This window comes from Chroicocephalus ridibundus, chromosome 3 (assembly GCF_963924245.1).
Source record: "Chroicocephalus ridibundus chromosome 3, bChrRid1.1, whole genome shotgun sequence".
NCBI classification, from domain to species: domain Eukaryota; kingdom Metazoa; phylum Chordata; class Aves; order Charadriiformes; family Laridae; genus Chroicocephalus; species Chroicocephalus ridibundus.
Genome location: NC_086286.1, coordinates 16,932,564 through 16,956,960, shown reverse-complemented (window position 1 = coordinate 16,956,960; position 24,397 = coordinate 16,932,564). Strand labels below are relative to the sequence as shown.

The window sequence follows — 24,397 nt, the reverse complement described above, 5'->3', positions numbered from 1 at the left end:
CACAACAACGAACTCACCTTGATATTATGAGCTGATGGTTGTTGTTACTTTTTCTCAGGAGAGAATAGCAAAAAGTCATGGGTCCCAATGTGGCTTTTGCACTCCAGGCATTGTCATGTCCATGTATACATTGCTTCGAAACAATCCCGAGCCCAAAATGGAGGACATAGAAGATGCTTTCCAAGGTAATACTCATAGTCCTGCAGAGATGCAACCTGTTCTACTTTCATTACATCTGCTTTACCAACTGGGATGGAGGTGCACCTTTGTTTAATGTATTTCATTAAAGATAGCTGATTGTTATGAGGTTAAGAACTAGCTTTTCCACTAGGAGACTGGCTGGGGGCCAGTGAACAAAAGTGAATAAAAATCGCCTGTGGAAAATCTCATAGAAGCTCATTGTTTGTCCTGAAGCAGGGGCAAGTGGCATCAAGTCTTGGATAGGTGGCCTGTCCCTGGAGGGCTTATAAGAGCCTCCACATCTCCTTGTTTATTCATTGCTGTCATAAGAGCCTGCAGAGGTGACAGCGTCTGGGCCAGCCAGCCTCAAGTAAAGGACCAAGAAAGCAGTGTACATGATGGAGTGGGGCAGAATTCAACTGTGTGAATCATCTGAGAGGCTGCTGTTATTGCTGGGGTTAGAGATGTTACCATACTTCCTGCAGTGACCCGAGAGGAAATCAGATGCAGGAGAAAACAACCTCTTTGTAATTCAGGAGACTGGATAGTTGGTATACTGATTAGACTCTCACACTTGAGGTAAACGAATACTTCATAAGGCAGATTGATTTTTGTTTGGTTTTTTTTTATTTAATTAATTTTAATTTAAAATTTCAACAAAAAGAGATGGTAGTATTGTTGCAAGATGAACTTTTTCTCCTCCCAGGTTTTTCATTAGCTTTATCTAGATTGACAAGCTTTTCGAGAAACAATAAAATGTTCTAAAAGAAAAGCCAAGTGACACTAAATCTTTACCCTTTTGCTCTGGCAATGCAGGGAACTTGTGTCGATGTACAGGGTACAGACCCATTCTGGAAGGATACAGGACATTTGCTAAAGTAAGTGGCTTCAGATAATGTTTAAAAAAATCTGAAAGGCTGTCTTTCTCTCTGTTACTAAAATACACCGTGAGCTGAACTGGAGAAGAAGGAAATGTACGTGATACAATGCAGCTCCAACTCTTGACCCCTTTGTATGTGCTTCCTGCATTAATAATGCAGGAAGACGAACTCCTTTACTCACTCTGGTTCTTGTAAGTGTAGCACTTTAATAAGATCCACCTGATGGTCCCTTTTGGGATCACAGGTAATCAGACTGTAATTCTTTTCTGTAAGTCACTGAAAAACCCAGCATCTCTGCATAATACTGCTGCGGATAATCCCCGACGTGAAAAAGTGTAATGGTATGGTGTGCATATAGGGACATACTGTGGGAGAATCTGATGAGAAAGTTGCTTTCTTGAAAGATGAGCTGCAGAGCTGAAGTAGCTCTGGAAAGAAGTTGAAGTCACTGCTGTATAGTTCTTGCCCAGAACTCATCTGCTGGTACGGGTGAGGTACAAAGCTTTGCCGTAAGTTTTGTCTAGTCCCTTTGTTCCTGAAAAACTGCTGTAGGCTGTGAAGAAAAGTAGATCATTAGGTACTTCAGTGATTACTAGCCACTTATGTGGCTACACTGGTACTAAATATCAAAAGTAAAGAATTTAGAATGCTGCCCATTAATTTCATTTTATTATCCAGAATTATGATGAACAAAAGAGAATACAAGCAGGAGTGAAGGTCCATTACAAATGGTTGATAAACCCAGTCAATATAGTCTACTTGGATTTCCAACAAGCTTTCAACAGTGTCTCACCAAAGGCTTTTAAAGACAATAAGCAGCCATGGGATAAGAGGGAAGATCTCTGTATGGATGAAAGATTGGTTAAAAGGCAGAAAATGGCAGGTAGGAGAACATGATGCATTTTGCAATGGAGAGAGGTCACTGGTGCAGTTCTGCTGAGACCTGTGGTGGAAGGAAGGCTGTTCAAGATATCCCTAAACGAGGTGGAAAAGAGAGTGAGCTGTAATATAAGGAAATAAGTTAACTAATATCAAGTTACTCTGTTAAGTTAAGTCAAGTTAAGACAGGAACAGACTTTGAGGAATTTCAGAAGGACTTTATGAACCTGAGAGACTGAAGAATAGAATGGAAGACAAAACTCAGGGCAAATGAATGAAAAGCAATTTACAGAGTGAAAGTCAGTCCTCATTTCACATATAAAATGATAGGCTGTGAGCAGACACAAGATCATCTTCCTGTTATTATCTTCCTGCATGCAGGAAGATGATCTTGGGGGTGTGGTGGACAGTTCCACAGAAGAATCAACTCAGTGCTCACTGTCAATCAAAACAACACTTCAAAGGATAGAGAACAAAAAAGAAAACACTGCTATGCCACTGTGTGCATCATGACTCTTCGTACAGTGGAGTACTCTGTGCGGTTCTGGTCCTCTCATCTCTAACACAGTATAGTGGAATAGGACAAGATTCAGAGAAGTGGAATAAGGATCCACAGCTGTGGTAATCTGGCTTCCATACAAGGAAGCATTGAGTAGGCTGAGATGCTTCAGCCTGGGAAAAAAAAGTCAGGGAGAGGCAGGGGCTCTACATAGCCCATATACTGATTTGTGTTGACCTCTGATAGAGATCTATGAAATTGTGACTGACAGGTAGAATGCGGACAGGTATTTGCTGTTTGTTACCTCTTCCAATACAAGAGCAAGGTGTCAAGAAATGAAACTAGTAGGAGTCAGATTGAAAAAAAAAAAAAGGGGCAGATGGTCTGCCAAGTGCCAGGTAGCTGACCTGCAGAACTCACCAAAGGGTGTTGTGGGCACCAAAAACTCACACAGGCTCCAGGGGAGACTGAGCAGGTACTTGGATGGAGAGGTACTGGGAGTTACTAAAGAGACAGAAACCACACTGGGCTAAGGTAGTCCCCTGAGCTGAATGAGATTGGATGCTGGTACTAGGTATTGTATTGTATGTGTTTGTCCCTTTTACTCTTCTCTGGGTATCTCCTCACAGTTCCAGGTGGACCACAGATACTGGCTGAATGGTGAGAGTAGTTCTAAACCAGAACAAGGGGTCTGCCAGTAGACTGGACCTGACCTAGCCATCACATTGCGGGACATGGCCTTCTATTCGCAGGGGAAACACCTACTTGCTTGGCACCTTCCATCTCCCATTTCTGCTTTGGATATAATAAATGTGGGATCAATTTCTCTCAAAAGGGAATCAAGTCTACTTCATTTCTTTGGAATCTGCACGTTTTTCTCAGAACAGTTTTTGTCCCTGCAGGACTGGAATTGCTGCGGTAGAGTAGCCAATGGCACTGGATGCTGTCGTAGTGAGAGGGAAAATAGCATGGTAAGCTGAATTTTAAAAGCCATAACCTCAATTTGGAATATAGTATTAGAGTTTTAATGTATTAGTCACCTGTCTGGCTCTACTGTGGTGCAGATGTTCAGAGCTGCGTGAGCTGGTTTGAATGTCTGTCTCTTGGGAAACGCTGTGACTGCATATGTCCTGGTTAGCCATCATGACACAGGTTTTACAACAGTGAGCTAGATATGTTCCTTTTGAACCTGTGAGGTGTGACACATTTGTGAAATAGCATGGTGACAACTGTAAGCAATGTGTTACCAGCTTCTAGTATATTGATGCACTCCACCTTTCAGTGAAAACAGATCTAAAATCCAGTTAATTCCCCAGTATGATCTTTCCCAAACTTTGCAGTCCAATGACAAATGAAGTTATTTAATCGCCATTCCAGTAAATTGTACAATTGGAACCTTTTGGAATATCTGGAGGAAAAAAGTTAGTTACGTTTTATGTACCAGTTGAGCTACAAACAACGGAGGGATGAAAACAAGGAATTAGAGCATAAGGTACTGTGAGTATAAAATGAATTTAGGAAAGAGAGAATATAATCAAATTCTTTACCAGCATAAATCCCAGTGAATTCCTGTGTATTCATTGTTAGGAGGCATCCAGTGTTGCGTGGAATACTCCAGCAATTAAGACTGTGTGGAGGTCTTTCATCAAAATAGTTTATTAATAAAAAAAAATGACTGCAAATTTCTGCAATCAGGGATTGATAAAAGAGGAGGAATACATCCTGTAAAAGTTGGAATGTTCTGGTTTTGTGTAGAAAAGCTGAAGCGGGCTTGTTTCTTCTACAGAATGGGGGGTGCTGTGGAGGAAAAGCCAATGGTCCGGGCTGCTGCATGAATGGAAAAGAAGACAGTGTGGTAAGGTGCCTCTCAACTATTAGTTTTTTCTCTGTTTCTGATGTTTTGAAGTCTTAGCTCTGTCTTGTTTTGTGCCAAAGACCAATGCTTTTAATTTAGCTGTATTTATGCAAATTAGTTTAGACTAATTTATATTTTTTGCTGGTCTTACCTTAGAAAAGGTACCTTTGATGTAACTTTACATGCCAATGTGAAAGTGATGTCACTTTTGATAGGCAAAAACTTGTTAGTGTGTTCAGGTTTCTGACCAGACATGCACTGTGATCAGAAAAATATGTCTGAAGAACCTGAAATGCTGGATCAGGTGGCATCTTTTCACTGTGTTTGCCATTCTTTGCTCTATGAAATAGTAATAGGGATTTAACTGGAAAGACGAATGAGTTAGGGTTGTATGTGGATAGCTTTCTCCTCTGCCGCCCAGCCATTTGCATTTTTTCTCTCATAGACAATGATGTCCTCCAGCCTGTTCAATTCTTCTGAGTTCCAGCCATTGGACCCTACACAGGAGCCAATCTTCCCACCAGAGTTAATGGTAAGTTCTTCAAGAAGAAATAGTATGTGGTTTGTTGGTTTTGTTGTTCTGCACAGGATTTGAGCATCCACAGCGTCTCTGCTGTGAGGAAATGGCAGTGCAAAAGATGGCTGCTGATAAAAGAAGATGCATGGGCATAGGCTCTTCCCTGTTTTATAAAAGGGAAGACTTTTAAGCCAGGGTGGCTTAAAAGATATGCAGGCCAAGTGCCTGCCCCAGCTGGCTGACTTTCCTCTCTGTTTTTCACCATACATGTCTGCTCTTGGGTTGCCTTCCTTCCAGTCGCTGCTTATTCAGGGGTGGAACAGTTGCTGACATTTAGATTTCAATTTACTAGGTCAGATGTGAACTTCTACATTAAGTACAGCCATATCTTAGCCAATTGCCCAGTGCTCCCTTTATGGTGTAGAAAGAGAAGTAGGAGCTATGGGATGTAGCTGAATATATGTTTCAACTAGATGACTTCCCGAAAGCACCAACTTCTTCCAGTCAGTGTAGCAGAAGTTGTCTGGCTCACACTGGCATAAAAAGTTAGGTGGGATTAGTTTCTCTCCATGTTCATTCCTGTCTTTTTTGGGGTAGTTTTCCCCTAAGCAAATGTGTCCCAGCCAGAAGTCTAGTCTAGCACATGGCATGTTTACAGCTTCCTTCACACTTAACAAACAACTGAAATTCAATTGTTAGTTCTGCTGCTGCACCAAGCCTAAATGTGTCCTGAGATAGAGCATGACTAGGTTCTCATAGACCATAGCACGATATATATTTAGATTGAGATAGGTCCCCTCTGTTTCTTCTCTAAGACATTCTCCTGCCTAAGGGTTGATCTGATGTTGCTGTGAGACAGCCATGTTTGTTTGTTTTCTTCTGTCATTGGATGAAGGAGTTAAAAAGGGAATTAGAATCTGGCCTTACAGCTGGTAACTCAAGTTCAGCAGTGCTGAAGACTGACATTTTCGCAGTGAGATGAGAATGGAAAACCCAGTACTTCTAAGATGTTTGAAGCCACAGGCATCTGCCAGAACTTTGGTCAGATGGAGCTTGCTGGCCGAGGTCTTGCTAGGGACATGTGGCAGCAGGATGCACCTGGCAATATCAGGAAGGGAAAAGTTTTGTCAGCATGAGAAGGACTGTCGTCACTGCTAGCAGAAGGATGGGGAATGTCTAACTGCCAACAACAGCGTGGATATCACAGCCACCTGTCAGTAACTTGACTGAGATGGAGCCTGGTTGATAGACATGGGCGGCATGTGAGCAGGGATTCTTGGCTTCGTGTAGGGTTTGAGCACTCTCTGAATTCACTTTTGCAGACTCAGAGTAACAAACAGCAGAAACAGCTGTGTTTCAAAGGTGAGCGTGTGATGTGGGTCCAGCCTACGACTCTCAAGGAACTGGTGGCTCTCAAATCCCAGTACCCCAATGCCAAGCTTGTTGTGGGGAACACGGAAGTGGGTAAGAGCTGATGCTCATTATGAGCAGTTGGAAAACTTTGCATAGAGTATGTTATGAGAACAGTGCAAATGTAAACTTCCTTCGTGCCATTGCTGTTAAATAGCTGTTTAATCTTCAGGTTGTATGTAGGAATAAATTTTCTTCTCAGGGAGATTAATCTCACAGTGAATGTTTTTCCTTGTTCTTTGCTGCATCAGGTGAAAAAAAAATATGTTTATCTAGACCTCTGAGCTTTTGTGCTAGTTTTGTGAAATTTTGAGAAGAGGGGAGTGTAAAATGTCCTCATAATCAAATGAATTCAGTTATGAAATCTGTGTTCTGAAAGATAAAACTCTCAAGACTTGAAATCTTACTTGTTTTTTTCCCCCAAAGTATATACTTCTGCAAACATAAGTGCTGAGGAGGAGAGTTCAGATGTATTTAGTAATTCTGTTATCCCGAGCAATTGATTCAGAAGGTAATCCCCACACTTTGTATGGTTCGTTTTATTAATTCTTCTTTCCTGAAGGATTATGTACAGCAATAGCCAGGTTACACAAGTACTAAACAGTGTATTTAAAGTTTTTGCAAGCCCAGAAAAGAGTCTCTAGAACTTCCCTATGAGAATTCTGGTATCAGTGGAAAGCAGCTTTTGGTTTGGTATCTCTGTGACCTTATATAACCTGTGTAACAGGTGATCAATGAACTAACTCTTTATAGGCCTGCTGCCATTTCACTGGGAAAGAGTTAACTTAGGCTCTCTGTCACCTGTGTGTAACTGAAGGAGTCTTACTTTTCCTTAAGGTATTGAGATGAGGTTAAAGAACATGTTGTATCCAGTGATAATAGCACCAGCATGGATCTCTGAAATGAACGCTGTTCAGCACACTGAAACAGGTGAGCAAAAAAGAGGCAGAATGCCTGTGAAGTGAGGGGGGATATGAAGGAAAATCCCCAGATTAAAAATGGCTTTCTGTATGTGTTAATACCTCTCCCATGCAGGGGATCAAGTGAGTGATATGTAAAAGTAGTTTGAGAATCAAAGAGGGCTTTGATTAGAAGGTATATTAGACATTTTGTTTGATGCGTGGTGTTTTACATGTATTAACTGGGTTAATAATGGGTTTCAATGGGCGATCATTTTATTTAGAAAGCCTTTAAAATTAGTAACTGGGGGAAAGATGCTGGATTCGACAGTCTAAGTGACTAAGTGAAATATTGCATTTATTTTCATGGTGGAAACAGGTAACCTTACAAATAGTCAGAAGTAATTAGGACAACATAGTGCATGTGGCCAGTTGTTTCATAGCATGTTTAAGGTGTGGAAGCTGGAGAAGAGTTGGAGTTCACTTCTCAAAGGACAAACTAATACCTAGAGGAGGGCAATATTGTTTACAATACACTGAGGCAAAAGGGTGGTGGGTTACTGTCATGTGAGAGGCAGTACCGACTGCCATGAGTTGTGATTTGAAGGTGCATTTTGCTCTGAGAATGTGATGTTTACATGCAGTGCATACAAAATAGTCTAGTGTGACTGGATGTCTTCTCTAAACCCTGCTGTCTAAATAAACTTAGTGGCATCTAAGCTTTGTAGACAGTTATAACCATCCTCCTGTACCTTGGCATTTGGGAGACCAACGGTTCTTTTCATTTGTTTGTTTCCAGGGGTAACCTTTGGCGCTGCCTGTACCCTGAGCTCAGTAGAGGAGGTGCTGAGAAAAGCGGTGGCAGAGCTTCCTCCTTACAAAACAGAGGTCTTCCAGGCTGTCCTTGAACAGCTGCGGTGGTTTGCAGGGCCACAGATCAGGAATGTTGCCGTAAGTGACTCAGGAGCATCAGGGACTGGAATTGAAAGCTCAGTCTGAGGAGCTGGCCTGCCTCCTCATGCACTGTTGGTGTGCCTTGTGCTTCTCACACGAGAACATTTGCAAACCTAGGCAAAGAAGCTAGTACACGTAAACCAACCCCAGGAACTGATAGCAACATGGGTCTCAGCTGGTGTCTGTGCTACGCTAATATGACAGATCTAGCAAGCAAGGGAAACGTGGCAGTTGTCCAGGTCTTCCATTGCTGTTATCAGGATAAGTGGGAGAAACTGTAGTGAGATTTGACTAATTTAACAAAAATGTATTTAGAGTGCTGGACGAACTTCAGAGAAGCAGCTGTGTAGATTTTTGCCAGCATAGCTATGGTAGTCATAGCGTTAACACATCAGATCTGGCAAATTTTCCTCTGGCTTTAAACGGGAAGACGACGTGTGTTTGGTGGGTTCGAACTCTGTATACTAAAAGAAGAAATACCAAGCAAGCAGATGAACCAACCTACCAAACACAAAATTTTGTTACACAAGATACTGTGCTCTACACTTGCATTGCAGCCAAAAAACTTGGGTTCCTGAATGTTACTGAAAAGATGCTATATACGTTCATGGATGTTCTCTTAATTGCAGCTACAGTAATTGAATTTTGGCATTGTTGGGCACAAATGGTTTGAGAATAAGGTAGTTTTGATGCATTACCCAAAGACTGTTCCTAAAACTGTTTCAGGCAAATGTTAGTATTGACTGGGACAGCAACTGGTTTCATGGGGTTTGTTTTCCCACTTCATTAAAGGTTTAAAATTGCTGAGTGAGCAAAAAGAATTTATCAAAGCAAACTCAAGCAGAGCTAACCTGTAGTGCACTGTGTATGGAGTAATACAGGGTTACAAGATGCTATGGCTGTATCTTCAAATTTTTTAATATTTATCTGATGCATATATTATCACTCTAGGCTCTTGGTGGGAACATAATGACAGCAAGCCCGATTTCTGACTTAAATCCTGTGTTAATGGCAAGTGGAAGCAAACTGACTCTGGTATCAAATGGTAAGTTACTTACCGTTCCTTGTGGTGCTAAGGGGAGTGGGATAGTCAACAGTCCCCTGACATGGATTGTTAGGTCAGATCAGAACTTGAAAGTGAAAGTTAACATTACATAAAATAGGCTTAGTCTGAGTCTTCAGGGGTTTTGTCCTTTTTGAGGCTGAAGTCCTAAGACTTGCCCTAAGGTTGGCTTCCTAAATAATTTTGAACTGCTGTGCCAGAATGAATCTCTGGTACTGTGTATGTACTTACAGCCACATCCTTGCGCAGAGCTGGTTGAAGATGTCTGTTCATGAGAAACAATAGGCATGAAATTGTTTCTGTCACTATTATACTTTGATCCTTGTGGATTTTTCAGATTTAAACTTGTTTTGTTATTTTTCTATGAAGAAAGCCAAATGTCTCAATTTGTATTTGCTCTTAGGAAGAATTTCTTTTAAATAGGATCCTTGAAGTAAGCAGACTGTCTGATCAGCAACTTTCTCTTGTACTGGTTTGTGTGCGGGTTAAGGAAAGGGGAAAGAGGGAATTACATTGGGATGTTGGAAACTGGTTCACCTGGAGGCTCAGCTTTAATTAGGTAAAGAAGAAGGGAGGTCTCTTTGATCAGTTCCTGTGCAAATAAAACTTTGTACATAGGCAGAAGCAGTCGTAGATTCCATAAGGACCAAAGCGAATCTGAGAAAATCTTTCCTGATTTGGTGAAAGAGGGTGGAAAAATGAAAACTGATATCATAGCAAGAGTTATTTCTGTAGGTTGAAGGCTCTTTCACATATACTATTGCCATTCTTCATCTGAGTTATTCATTCTTCCGCCATTGGTCTCTCCTTGCTCTACAGAGGGCAAAAGGATTATCACGATGGATGAGAAGTTTTTCACGGGATACAGAAAGACAATAGTTAAGCCTGAAGAAATACTGCTCTCTGTTGAAATACCCTACAGCAAGAAGGTAAGCTTGTAGGAAAAGGCTTCAGTGTCTGTGAAGCTAAAATGCTGTTATTTGAATGTTATTTTCAACGTTAGGCACTTTTGTCCTTGGAGACTGACCTCCAAATGCTTATGTAGCTGCAAATGGACCAGGAAGCAAGTAAATTATTTGGTGAAAATCTAGCAATGTACTCTTTTTGACAAGCAAGGGGAGCTGGGCTCTGTGATGAAGATGTCCTATTGCAATAGGACAAGGGGTACTGCTTTTAAATTAAAAGAGGGTAAATAAACAAGTTTAGAATGCAAGGATTCACAGTGTAGTTACACATTTTCCTTATAAATGGAAAACACTGATTTACTTGAAATGCCATCATGTTATGGGATAGAACCAATAAATCCTTTGTCTATCCTCTCTAACTTTTGTATCTACTACTAAGGGAACACAGCTATTTTATTTATGGTGGTTTTCCATCTATTTCTGAGTGATTCTTCTTTGATCTTGTGATAATTGCAGGAAGCATTGGTTTTTGCCAAAATGAGAAACACGCTTGAGAGGTGGTCAATGGAAAACACCATATTGCTCCATCCATATGACAGTCACATGGCAATTTCACAAAACAAACGTTTACCAGCAGGGCAATGGCTTCATACCTACATTATATGCAGCTCATTGATCTGAAAAACTAAAACAACTTTTGAACTCTCTACTTTGTGGTTTCTTGGCTGATCTTTGCTCGCAAACATGAAGTCAAAGAGACTAAAGTTCTTTGGGCATGTCTGAAGGTGCTGGCATGTGGCAGGCAAAGTCTTCTGCAACTGTGATTTCCTTACAACTGGAAGCAGGGCTGTGTCAGCACACAGCTAGATTGAATTTTTTGGTTTCCATTTGTTTAAAACCGATGTTGCCTCTTGCATTGATGTGATTTGTCACGCCAAGGGTAAGACTGGCCATACAACATAAAGAATTAGACTAAAGAAGTTCAGCAGTTCATATGATTCAGTGTTATGGTAGGGAGACTGAGCTTAGTGTAGGCTTTATCACAGAGGCGCTATTAAGGGAGAGGAGGTAACACCTTTTTCTCCTGCTAGTTTGTGTGTCAAATTTTAAGATATTCAGGGAATAAAGATTTTTGAGTCTATGCTTGTAAGGGGATTGCAGCTGAGCAAAGACAGTATTTAGAAAAGGAAACAGCTCGCTGGATTAAAGTTAAAATGTAAACAGATTCCAGAAAAGAAAACTGCTTAGCTTTTTGTATATAAAAAGTCATTCCTAGAAAAGGACATATCCTTTATTTAACAACCCGCTTTCTCTTCTGGACTATAAAACCATACCTTTTCTTCCAGATAACATTCATAAATGTTATGCACCACTTGCGTTATTACTCACTTAGTGACCATCAGTTTTTCATGTCCCTTCCTGTACATATATATTTATCACATTTATCACTGTTACTTAATTTTTATGATAATAGTATCCTGTATCATATAGACATTTACTGAATTTCAAATAGAAAAAGCCTGACATCACATTGCCTATATATTTCCATCTTTGGAAAACAATCTTAACCTACTGTTTGCTTGGTATTGCCGTCATAGACTCATAGTACCACAATTTTTGCTGAAGGACAGAAAAGCGGTCATGAAGTCTTACTTCATCCTTTAAATTAGTATCCTCCAATCTTCGTCCATTATTGATCTCTATAATCCAAGGTGGGACTGACAAAAAATGACATGGAAACAATGTTTTTGCAATTGTGAATATTGCCTATGAATCTTTTAGACCCTGTGGATTCCTTAGTGTGCTCCTAGCTGGTGCTGCATCTTGTCCAGAAGGGGAGGGGGGAGAATAATCTAGGTCCCTAATATGCCGCCCTTAAGAGTAAGGGTCACTTGTTTTTCCTTGGAGAATAACTAAACCTAAAAACTTCCACTGCAATAGTTTAGAGACGACATGCTCTGTTGTTTTGCCAAGCTGTCGAGCAGACATGGGCAGCTGATCTGATAGCTACCTTACCTACACTCCCAGTGAGGAAAAATAGCTTTTCTCCCAGAGGACTCCGTACCGAGAAAACTTAGGTGTCTTGCAAGGAGTGAAGGCAAATATTGCTGTCCTGTTGCAGTCATGTTACTGGAAATCTTCTCTAAAGTGTGCAGTAAGAGAAGTGGCTGCTTTTTTTCCTCTTTGAAAACTAATTGGTTTAACAAGCAGAGTGGCAGAATGTCCTCATTGGGAGGACGCTATTGATGCTCCTTTCCTATTATCTGCTGGCTGCCCACTAATTACTTGAATTCAGGAATTGAAACTCACCCTTCAGTTATATCTCCAGTAACAAGTTTTCGATGCGCAAAAGGGGCGTCTTGTGAAACTGTTCTCGTTGCCAACAACAGAGGAATTGTTTTTTACAATAATGAAAGAATTGCTATCCACTTCTGATTGGAAATAATTAATGGAACAGACTGCTGTGCTGTGCAGAGTCACTTGTCTAAGCTATTAGAGAAGAAACTTGGCAGAAAACTCTCCAGAAGGGCCGTGCAAAGACATCAGATCTGATTCCTCTCTTAGTCTGCAGGATGCCTGAACAGCAATTTGTCATAATCTGCAGGACAGGCAAGGGGAAAAAACTGACTGTACTGTGACTCCGGGCTGACACCATCACTTGGTGTGTACTGGTAGAGTGTTAATCTCATATTTACTGCCACTCTTCATAGGAGAGCTGCTGAGTTTTGTGAGTTGTAGTTGCTGGTGCACTTAAAAGAATTTCCTCACTCTGTGAGGACCAGCAGAGGATTCAGGATAGTTACTGAGAATTGTATTTGCAGTAACATATTAAAAATTGTCTTATATTCATTAGTCTGTTCTGTTCTAGAACTGAGAGACATTTGTGATTATTGATTTAAATTCTTGCAGAGTTCAAAGACTTCCAAAGGAAAGGGGTTTAGGATATGAGTTTTACTGATTAGCCTTTCAGCTTTGCAGCCTGTGAGAAAGAAAAAATTGCTGAGGAACTGTAAGCTTGTTTATGTACAAAAAATCAGTCCTGGTTCTTCCTCTCAAGATATGGAAAAAAATGTGACAGGTACGAGCAGATCTCTGTCAAAGCTGATTTTCCCCACACAGTCCTAGGTTGGCTAATAACCACTGATCTAACACATTAGAACTAATTGTTGAATCATTTGAAAATATACAGCATTACCTGAACAAACATGTCCTGCTTGGACCTGCAAGATGAATCAACCAGAAACAGTTACCTGGAATAGCTCGTCCTTGTAGAGATGGGTTAACAGCTTGTCCATACTTATACTCCAAAGCATGCCAAGGTAGAGAATAAATAAATATTTTACTGTCTTCTAGGGTGAATACTTCTCAGCTTTCAAGCAGGCTTCCCGTCGGGAGGATGACATTGCTATTGTGACCTGTGGGATGAGAGTCCTGTTCCAAGATGGCACTAGCCGAGTGGAGGAGATAAAACTAAGCTATGGAGGAATGGCACCTACAACTGTCCTGGCGCTAAAAACTTGCCAGGAGCTCACTGGCAGGTAAGAATTTTTCTGTGATAGAAAGGCTGCCTAATGGAACAGTGCTGATTTTTACAGGAGCAGTTCAAATACCCTAAATTCTCTCTGATAGTTCACAGAAGGACAAAGGGAAAGAAGTGTAACTACACTTCTGCAGCAGTCTGCATTTTGTGTGATGCCTTGCTTCCTCCAGTACTCTTTACCCTTAAAGATCCATGTCAGTCTCATTCAGAGAGCCATTTCCTTGCTAAATTCATCCATCTGTTGAAGTGGGCAGAAGCTAGATGTGGGCATGACCTACAAAACTGATTTTCATCTAGACTGAGAAATCTGCACTCTTATAATTTAATAGAAAAGATGACATGTCTTTAGAAAAGATGACATGAGCCCAAGATGAGAGCAAAGCTGACACATATACTATAAACAGAGATAGAACAGGTGGCTATTGCTTGAGAGCTTGTGGGACTGCCCTGTCAGAAGAGTCAGTCGGCCCCAGTGATATTTAGGGCTGAGCAAGGGCTCTGTGTCACCTTTGTTCCCTTGCAGAGACTGGAACGAGAAGCTGCTGCAGGATGCCTGCCGCTTACTGGCGAGTGAGATGGATCTGTCTCCTTCTGCGCCTGGTGGGATGGTGGATTTCCGACGCACGCTCACACTCAGCTTCTTCTTCAAGTTCTACCTGACAGTCCTTCAGAAACTGAGCAAGAACCACAATGGCATTGTGAGTGCTGCTAGGGAAGGCAGATTTGGGGAAGCAGGACTTGTATGTGCTGTCTTGGTGGGGAAGGCACAGGGAGGGTTCAGATTCAAGCAGAGTTGTACCTGATAACAAACTGGATGTTGCAATAGCTGCCAGAGCTACTCTACTCCTTACCTGCATGACAGTGACTAGTGTATCTTCTCACTTGCTTCCTCCTGGCATCCCCACCTTCCTGTGGAGGGATGGTGATCTGTGAGTTCACAGGAGGATTCCTGGACTTCCCCCCTTCGTTGCATTGCAACTGCTGTTGTGGGTCTGTGGCTATTCTTTGCACAGAGCCTGAGCCCTGTTTGCCTTTCACCCAGTAAAATTATATTCAGTGGAGAATGGAGAATATCCTGGGCTACTGAGGAACGAACGTGAGAAAGGGACTGACAGGGAAGGTGATTGTTTTTTCATGTGTCTCTGACAGAACAATCTGTGTGAACCCGTCCCCTCGAACTACATCAGTGCCACAGAGCTGTTTCACAAAGATCCCATTGCAAATGCCCAGCTCTTCCAAGTAAGTAGCAGTACCTGCATGACATAGACCCAGGCTTTTCTGTAGATCACATTGTGCTTCTTATCTTGTTGTCTCCCTCAGTATGGGCAATATGTGAACCTATATAATGCGATTCCTGAGGCTTGTATTTGGGTCTCAGTCCCTTCCTTGCTTTAGGATACAATGTTCTTTCCTGTCATTGACCAAGACTGTTGCTGATGTGTACAGCTTCATAAAAATGGCTGTGGGTGGCACTTTTGTCCTGCAGCCAGCTCGATATCCAAACTGAAATTGCCCTTCTACTTTCCCCAGTTACAGCCTGCCTTTCTTTCCATCTCTCAGGCTTCATATTCAGGATATATCTTCTTCCTTTATTTCTCTGTTAATGACCTGTTCTCTTCATCTTTGAGAGCAGAAGCTAGCTTCAGAACTCAGACCTCAAGCTGTCACATCAAAGCATTCTCTTCCATAGCAATTTCAAAAACCCAATCCATAGCCCTTTCTGTATTATAGCCACTCCATTTTGCTTACCTTCCGTTCCCACAGGACTGAGCCCCCATTCCATTCCACATTTCAGTAGAATGTCTCACGGTGCCTTTTGCTGTCCCATCAATGCTTCTGTCCCCTGCAATATAAGCGGTAGCAGTCAGTCATGTGTTTTATTCCAGGAAGTGCCCAAGGGGCAGGCAGTTGAAGATATGGTGGGACGGCCTTTGATGCACGTTTCAGCAACCAAACAAGCAAGTGGAGAAGCTGTTTACTGCGATGACATCCCTTACTATGAGAAGGAGCTGTATCTAACGCTGGTGACCAGCACCAAAGCCCATGCTAAGATCCTGTAAGTGTTGCTTCTGAGTTTCAGATGTTGAAAGCATACATTGCCTGGTGGCTTAGAAAACATTGTCAGGTTGTGGGTGAGAGAAGGGTTTTTTCATCAGTGCGAGCTCCAGTTCATTGCACATTGTTATATGGAGGTGAGCTGTATGTGTTGCAGCTGCCTTGCAAGTGTGCGTTAGTGGGAATATGAGGGAATCAACACCAAACTCAGAGCTTTGCTGAAGCACAAAGCCCTCAGGCCTAGGCAGCCTTCTTGCCTGTCCCATCTCTTGCACTCAAGCATGCAGGCTTAAAAAGGAGCAGGGTAGGAGAGCACCACAGTGTCTGAGGAAAATGCCATTTTAATCCCTAACCAGAGCATGCAGCTTGAACATGCTCTCTCCTATCTGCCTAAAAATTTAGGTTGTAACATGCAGTTCCACCACAGCACTCCTGCTGGTGAGTCAGCTGTCTGCGTACTGTCTTCTGGTTTTTGCCTTGCGCAGTGCTTGCTTGCGCTGGCAATGGTCAAGGCCTCCGCATAACAGTCCTATGGGAGTTAGCTTCAGCTATTAGATGTAGACCTGTTTGTGCTTGGCTATAGCAAGGTGGATATGTCAGTGTTTGGAAGTGCAGTGGTCTCTGAACACATCTTGTCCATGCAGGGCATGACTCATGCATAATTTATAACAATAGTGACTAACCAACTCTAGAATGCCTATCCTGGCAGGTAATGCCATCTACGTTCTCATGTGAGTTTTAATGCTGTTATGTCGCTGGACCGACTGCCCCCCCCGCCATTCCTAATTGTGCTTACATTGCGGTGGCTCTGCAGGCTCTCAGCTGTCCTCAAGTGCTTTGATGTGGAATACTCTGTGTTACATTGCCTCCTGTCATCCTCAATAACCTTGCAAAGTACTGTTCGTTCCGTAGGCAATACTTCCTGCTTATTTAGGCATCCTGGCCAGAGGTTTCCCACAGTGGTCTAACATGGAATGTTAGCATGGTGGACGTGGATGCACAGATGTAGTAGTTGACTCCCAGGTTATGAAAGAAATTGCTCTGTCATTATAGTTAAGTCTCAGGTGTTGCAACGTGGTCACTGATGAGTGCTGCAAATGCATAAACATGATTACTGCTACCAGTGCAGATGGGGCAATAGAAAAAGCATCAGATCCATGCCTGTGACCACAATGTTCAGTATTTTCTAAAGGTTGCTGTACACATTCTCTTGCATTTGCGTTGCGCATTCACGTTTCAAGCCATGAGCCTGTATTGTTCTGTAGAGGAAGTAGGAGAATATTTCATCAGGTGACAGAAGTATCTCAGCCTATGATTTTGTCCGTCAAAATATTGGCTCACAAAACTTCCACTTCACCTGAGTCAGATTTTGACCATCAGGGGTAAATTAGAAATCATCTGCCTCTGTATTTCTTACTGAGGGAAACTCAGGGGATTGTTTCTGAGGCATTACTGCAGAAGCACAAGAAAATCAACTTTCCAAAGAAAAATAGCCTTGTCTTCAGTTCCTACTGTCTAAAAGTTTGTGTGGGAAAGATCATTCATACATTTAATGTCTTTTTAGAAAAGTTTATGGGATGCATAAACAGCTACTTTCAAGCACAGTTTGTATCAGAGTTTCAGGAATCTAAACAAGCACGTTGAAAAAATTGCAGCAATTTACAGAAGACAATAAATCATTCAGTTAGCAAAAACAAAGCCACAGCTTTTCTATTTGCAACAGTTCCCGTGTAAAGCAAGCCAATTAGATGGCCAATGTGCAAAATATTGCAATAAGAGCTTGAAAATCTTTTGTAATACATTTTTTTATGATGTGTTCCATATAAAATTAAATTATATTGTACTTCTCTAGTTACTTTCTGTCCTGCTTGTCCCTTAGTTTTAAAATCTGTATATGATTCAAGCAGACAAATATTTTTGCTGATTACCAAAGAAAGCCTTTCATGAAGCTTTTTGTCTTTTGGAGCGTCATTTCTTTTGTATCCTTTTGAATACCTTGCAGCTTCCTCGTAATTGATACTCAATAACTTCTGCTTGACTCACAGGCATGTTTTTCTCTAGAGGTGAACTCATGGTAGATGATATGTGTCTGCAGTAAAATTTCATGTTTATCAATAGGCAGGAAGGAATCTTGCCTTCACAGAGTCATGGCAGCTAAGTCTTTGGTAAAGGGTGTCAAGGGATCTTTAGTACATGTGGCGATTGAATCAAGTTCAGTTATGTCTTAGGGAAAAGCTGTATGATACAGTATAGTCCAAAGCAGCAGACTGGTGGTCAGACTCACAGTCAGGATTCAGATTATCATATAAATCCCAAATGATTTTAGTCTAATATGTTGCCTTTTCTGTCTTGGTTTCACATCATATTCATGTCACAAACTCCTCCTCTTTTGTATAGCCAGACTTCAGGGAATCAGGCCTGAAAATGTATTGGTATCTCATAAGCCCTGACAAAAAGAAAAATGAGAAATAACAATGCTGCCTCTCCTCCTTTCTTTCTTTAGTTCTATAGATGCATCTGAAGCCCAGAGTGTTCCTGGGTTTGTTTGTTTTGTCTCCGCCAAGGATGTTCCTGGCAGTAACGTCACTGGCATCGCTAATGATGAGACTGTCTTTGCTGAAGATGTGGTATGTGGTTAAAAATAGACTTTTTCAATCGTACTGCTTAGGAGATAAGATTTCTCATATTGATAAGATATTCTCATTGAAGTCCTCTATGTTATACAGAGGTAAATCCTAATTGCACTGTAGTCAATATAAGTCTTGGTGCCAAATTCAATAAGGCCTCAGTCCCTTTGCCCTGTGCCCCTCTTCTCTGTGTTACCTTCAGTATTCTCCTCCAAGCTGCAGGGCACTGGGACTGGCTCGCTCAGTCAGTTACTGTTCAAAGTTGTTTGTGATCATTTTCCCTTGGCTGGTTTTCAATAGACCAATCTGAAAAAACAGATGGAAAAACTGAACAAAAGGAATAGATAAAGAGAATTATCACAAGCCTCTCAGTTACTGCAGATATACACATCAAATGATGGTGGGTCCTAATATTGCTTGTAGGTCACTTGTGTTGGTCATGTCATCGGTGCAGTTCTTGCAGACACACAAGAACATTCCAGAAGAGCGGCTAAAGCTGTGAAGATTAAGTATGAAGAGCTAAAACCTATTGTCACAATTCAGGTAAGGTGGCTCAGATCTACTGCAGTTAGCTTGGGACTCCCTGATGTCTGGTTAACTTCTGTTCTCACACATGGTTATTTAGCCACGTATTTTGTTAGTCTTTGTGGGTGCAGCAGGATATGGTTAGAAGGAATAATTTGTATATTTAGATATAAAAAGGACACACCTTTGAAGGTGCACTGATTGGGAGTACCTTAACTTGTTCTGTGTTAGTTAAACCTAAAAGAAATAAACCAAACTCTGGTAAATATGTTGTGCTCAGCACAAATTTGGTTAAATTAGCAAGGTTACCGTCAGTTCCATTCTTACCCACAGATGCTTGCTTTCAGTATTCTCCAGTATGACCCTGCTGGCTTCATGGGTTCATTCATTCTTCATTCTATGATTTATAACACTCAATAGTGGGGTATGAAAGTGTCTCTTCTAGCTCTGCCAGTGCACAGCTTCTCTGAGGTTTCTGCAGACTACTTGTCTAGTTTCTAAGCTGATGAAATTATTCTTCAGGAGTTCACTCTCCACTGCAAACATTTCCACTGACTGTACGGACACAGCCCTTACATGGCATTTCTCAAAGCTGAAGAAGTTAACGTCAACAATTTGTGATCATTTCGTGCTTTTTCTTTTTTTTTTTTTTAACTAGAAGGCTTGTTGACAAGTTTTTCTTATGTGATTGTAAAAGGAAATGATAATATCTAATACAGCATTCGCATCTAGAAATATGAAAAAATGTGTGAAGCCATTGTTATTAGGGAGAAATTAGAACCATGGGATTCTAATTAATTTTTTTAATGGTCAGTATTTCATCCCATGTGTTTTGTAATGTGAATTGTATTCATGCAAATACAAAGAGTCTGTGCATTGTCTAGTACAGACATTGGTACTGTCATCTTTGGACAGAGGTTTTCGTTTGGTTGTATGACTTGTTGGGTTCACAAACAACATGTGAGAACTTTTCCTTTTCTGAGGCTTCTAGTTTTTTAGTCAGCCACAGAACATGAGTGGAGCCAAAAATGTGCTGGGTTTTTTTGTTGTTGTTTGATCGTTCTGTGTGGGGTTTTTTTTATTATTATTGAAAGCTTCAGTTTTGGCAAAAGTGAAATACGTTTGTAAAACTTCCCCAAGAAAAATTATTGTATATTAGCTCAGAAGTGAACTGTTTCTGCAGAAGTTCTCATACCATCTGAGAGATTTAGTTTTCTCCTTCTGTCTCTTTTCTTTTTCTTTTTTTTTCTCCTTTTTCTTTTCCCCCCTTCTGGGCCAAGGACTATAGCTAACATAAGTTGTAAGACACAGCTCTGGTGGCTACAGACCTTGAGGTTCTGGGTCTGTGATGTAAAATGGATCACAAGGAGCAATCTAAGATTGTCCAATTATGGTGTTTATTGTGAAACTGCTGTGTTGCCAAAAATTTTGTGCTGCTTTAAGTCAAGTCACTTGGCTGTTACCATATTTAGTGTCTGATAATTTCATGTGCTTTTTATCTTGGATATTTCTTCTTCAGTCAGAGGAAGCTTTGTTTTCATTTGGTTTCCACCAAGTGAAAAAAAATTTCATTGTGTCATTATGTTTCTTAGGAAGCAATTGAGAAACAATCCTTTCTTAAGTCTATAAAGAGGATTAATAAGGGAGACGTGAAGAAAGGATTTGAAGAATCTGATCACATTTTGGAAGGTGAGAATGAGCATTAATACTTCTTTTAAAGTAGGATAGTTTGTGACAAAAGACATCAATCAAGCTATTAGCCTCCTTTTTATGCATATGATTCTGAACACATGAAAGTAAGGCTTGCAGGGCTAAATTAATTTCCTATTAAGTTTCAACTACTGTTTATGTACAAGTAGCTTGTGAAAGATTTAATTTTAGTTTCAAACAGATTTGGATGCTCACAGCTGTGCCCCTGTAAACAGTCTCTTCCAATGTAAGGACACATTTTTCTGCAAATACTCTACAAAGTGATTTTTTTTTCCCTGAAACGTATCTATATAGGAACTTTTCACTGTCCAGACATAGTCTGGTCTGAATCTTAAAGACAGTCAATTTCCCTTGACCTGGTATGCAACTGTATCTTATGAAAATGGGACATACATGCGTCTGAAAACCTGATCCACCAACATTGCTGGCTGTAGGTATCATGAAGAACATGGCACTGCCCTGTAACACTTTGTCAACATTGATTGTTGGTCTGGCTTTGAGGAGTGGTTGTTTTTTGGTGTGCTGCTTGGTTTCAGTCAGTTGGAGTCTGCCAAGTAGGTTGTAGAGACAGCAATTATCAACAGCTGTTTCAAACCTCGGTGAGTTAGGAGGGGAGAGTGCCAGAGCTGAGAACTGGAATAGTCTGTGAGACCCATGTCATTGCTTGGTGTATGTATCGTCAATCAATTGCTCCTGAGAGGAAGAGTCTCAAACATCAGACCTTTGGAGAACTCTATATTTATTGATAAGAGGGTTTTGTATCCTTCTTACAGATCTTAAAGGAAAGTTAAATCAGTTACAGACACAAAACCTGGTGTGAAGGCATTATTCTCAAAGATCAGAAAAGCATGTCTCCCCCCTTACCTCCCCACAGGGGAAAGGGGGAGTTGTTTAACTGAAACACTTATTTTCAGGTCTGTAATTTGTTGTATTTTGGTATGCATTGCTGAGACCTTCCTCTGCAGTTAATTAATGATTGTCGCTGGCACTTCAAAGGTGTTAAAAGCTGTTGCTAACTGTTTCTTATAGTGTGCTATACTATACAAAATGAAAACACTGTGCCAGGCAAGGCAGAAATTGTTCTGAGCTAGAACAATAGGTTATTTAAAAGGCTGCAATACTGTCTGAATGCCAGGCCAACCCCCTTGAGGAGACAAGAGAAAGGCCCCTGCTACGTACCAGAGTAGGCATTGTCTCATGCAAATGTGCATTTCTCTCTGATACACCTAATGAAGGCAGCTATTTTGTTGTTGCTGAATTGAATAAAAGGAAGAGGGGAACAGGATTGTGAGAACTGCTCTGAATGTTAAGTTTCATGGGAGCTGAATAGACCAGGGCCAAGACTGAGAAAGGAGGTTGATTCTGACATTTAATAGTGTGTAGTGTGACTAGAAATTGTACCCTCACCGCTGCCAGGTAAGATGTCCTGGGAAGGAGCCACATGCGGTGACAGAGACTTGATTCCAAGTTAGATCATCTTAAGGCATTTTGGGTTTCTATTTTTGTTCCTCTGTTTCAAAGTCTGTAACCTTGTATTTGATCTGCTCAGCTACGCCATTCTCGATTTATTTTTATCCTTCATCTCAGTGGTATTATCAGGGCAGTCTGAAGGGCACCAAACATTGCATCTTAAGGGATCCTGGGTGAATGGCATGGTGTGCAGTCTTATTTTTGAAATGCTAGCCACTTGGGTTTTGGACTGAAGATTTCTAGAAAGTGGAGGGATGGGGTGTGTCTGGGTTTTTTTGGGTGTGTTTTTTTTTTTTTTTAATGTTGAACTAGGAGTGTCAGTTTTAGAGCTAGGGATATCCAGTGCTGGGCAGCGCAAAGAGTTGTCATTTAACACATGTCAAAAGGGCAGTAGCTTGCAGGCAGCGTATGATGGGAGACACCTTATAACACCAGGAACACCCTATCTTTGGGGCATTTCTTTCAATTTTCTAGGAGAGATGTACCTTGGTGGGCAGGAGCATTTCTATCTGGAAACTCACTGCACGTTGGCTGTGCCAAAGGGGGAAGATGGTGAGATGGAGCTCTTTGTGTCGACGCAAAACCCAATGAAGACACAGGTACTGTCTTATTGACCTGCTACATAAAAGGCATTTGTTTCTCAAATTCAGACTAGATAAATGATTGGTTTACAGTTGGTCCTATCTTGTCTTGAATAAAAAAATACCACAAAGGCTTAGAGTTGGGTATGGGATCTAAAGTCTGTATCCATCCTACTGGTGTCCTGAATCTGCTTCCAGGTGACAGAGATGTTTCTGTTGGCAGCACATCTTTGTCACCAGGGATTACACAATTAACCCTTTCTGGAGAGGGTGCCAGCTGGTCAGTAAGCATGGCTGTTGAATGGCATGTCAGAAAGAGAGGTGGTGTAAACACTGACTGCCATCTTGTGAGGCAGGCTACTGGCACTGTGGGTTGTCTTTGGCCTGGTTACTGACTCCAAGACTGTCCAAAGGTCTCATAATAGAGTGAGGAGAACGGACAGAGTGGTACGGACGTCCACTGTGCTAAATGAGACCTATGTCTTGGTTACCTCATCTCATGTCAGTCTCTTCCTGAATCTGGTGCTGTCTGCTGAAGCACTGTGTGCCTTGCCTCCTCAGAGATTAAATACTAGGCTTATTGGTTCCAATTACATCAAATCCAATTGCAGGACCAGTAGGACCTTGCAACGTAATGAAGTATTTGCACTGTTGCAATGGCTGCAGAAAGACAGTGTGTTGGTATGTCGTTCTTAACACCAGCTCAGCTCTGTACATGTTCTGCTGTTCTGTTTTTTCTTTAGGAGTTTGCTGCTAATGCATTGGGAGTCCCATCAAATCGGGTTGTGGTTCGAGTGAAAAGAATGGGAGGAGGATTTGGAGGAAAAGAGACTAGGAATACTATTTTGACAACTGCAGTGGCTGTCGCAGCCTTCAAGTAAGTTTGGGTGTGGGGAACAGGGCTTTTTCCTTTTACTATTCTAATCTGCCTCTTTCTGGAGCTCCATTGGCACTAGAGCACTTTCAATACTCTTAATGTCTTATTACTCTACAGCTTATAGCAAGCCTTAGGTTTCCTAAAGGAGGTGTCTAATGGCCTCCTAGCTAGTAGGAGGAATTAAACCTGCTCAGAGGGGCTAAGCTTATGCAGTAAGGGCAGCTTTTAATAGGAAAGGGGGGAAAACTCCTTTACTCTCCTGTTCCTTTGGTACTCTCTGAAAACTCTTCTATCTCAAATTATCTGCCTCTTCATTTCACCCCAAACCCTTTCAAAATCCAGCACTAGCCATGCTTGCTGTTTTGTATAATAGAGGTATGAGAGTCTCTTCCTTGCTCCAAACTCTACATACACCAGCCTTGAGCCACTGTTTCTCTGCTGTTCTGCAAAGTCTCTCTTTGGATTTTTCCCTAGGAAGGGTGGCAGGCCACTGAACAGAAACCCACTCTTTTCAAACTCTTAAAAGCTCAGGGAATGAACCTGGACTGTAACATTTGTGAAGCGTAGATTGGAATTGTGATTCTGGGTTCTGGAGTTTTGATATGGGCTCATCTTTAACTGTGAAAATTTCTGTGGTTGTGAGTGAACGTGGCCCCTGAGATGACATTTTTGCGCTGTGCGTAATACTGCCCTGATAGGTGAGGATGCACCCTGCTGGCAATGCTAGATGTATGTTGCAACACAGCAGCGATTTGATAAAATACCTTTGGAAGAGAACAGCCAAAATTGAGCTCTTGTACTTAAAACAGCTTTATTTTTTCTTGTTCTGAGCAAACCACCTGCTTTCTCTAATTAATCAGTAATACAGGTACATTTTTTTCCTTTCTTTTATCTCTGCCGTCCAAACCACTGTTTTTATATGCCAGAGGTTGTGAAATAACATCTATGGCATTCCCTAGATATTTTTAC

The 24,397-nt window shown here is 41.3% G+C and overlaps 1 protein-coding gene across 1 annotated transcript in view; it reads left to right on the top strand.

Moving 5' to 3' along the window:
* XDH (xanthine dehydrogenase) overlaps positions 1 to 24,397 on the top strand; it is a 53,944-nt gene that overhangs the window by 12,042 nt on the left and 17,505 nt on the right. The window contains exons 5-23 of the mRNA XM_063328159.1: positions 59 to 185; positions 997 to 1,058; positions 3,342 to 3,410; positions 4,226 to 4,294; positions 4,740 to 4,826; positions 6,134 to 6,275; positions 7,059 to 7,151; positions 7,920 to 8,071; positions 9,026 to 9,119; positions 9,957 to 10,066; positions 13,397 to 13,581; positions 14,107 to 14,281; positions 14,733 to 14,822; positions 15,470 to 15,639; positions 18,142 to 18,265; positions 18,689 to 18,808; positions 20,383 to 20,479; positions 22,445 to 22,569; positions 23,295 to 23,428. Coding sequence (XP_063184229.1) covers positions 59 to 185; positions 997 to 1,058; positions 3,342 to 3,410; positions 4,226 to 4,294; positions 4,740 to 4,826; positions 6,134 to 6,275; positions 7,059 to 7,151; positions 7,920 to 8,071; positions 9,026 to 9,119; positions 9,957 to 10,066; positions 13,397 to 13,581; positions 14,107 to 14,281; positions 14,733 to 14,822; positions 15,470 to 15,639; positions 18,142 to 18,265; positions 18,689 to 18,808; positions 20,383 to 20,479; positions 22,445 to 22,569; positions 23,295 to 23,428 — 2,225 coding nt within the window. The remainder of the gene's footprint in view (positions 1 to 58; positions 186 to 996; positions 1,059 to 3,341; positions 3,411 to 4,225; positions 4,295 to 4,739; positions 4,827 to 6,133; positions 6,276 to 7,058; positions 7,152 to 7,919; positions 8,072 to 9,025; positions 9,120 to 9,956; positions 10,067 to 13,396; positions 13,582 to 14,106; positions 14,282 to 14,732; positions 14,823 to 15,469; positions 15,640 to 18,141; positions 18,266 to 18,688; positions 18,809 to 20,382; positions 20,480 to 22,444; positions 22,570 to 23,294; positions 23,429 to 24,397) is intronic.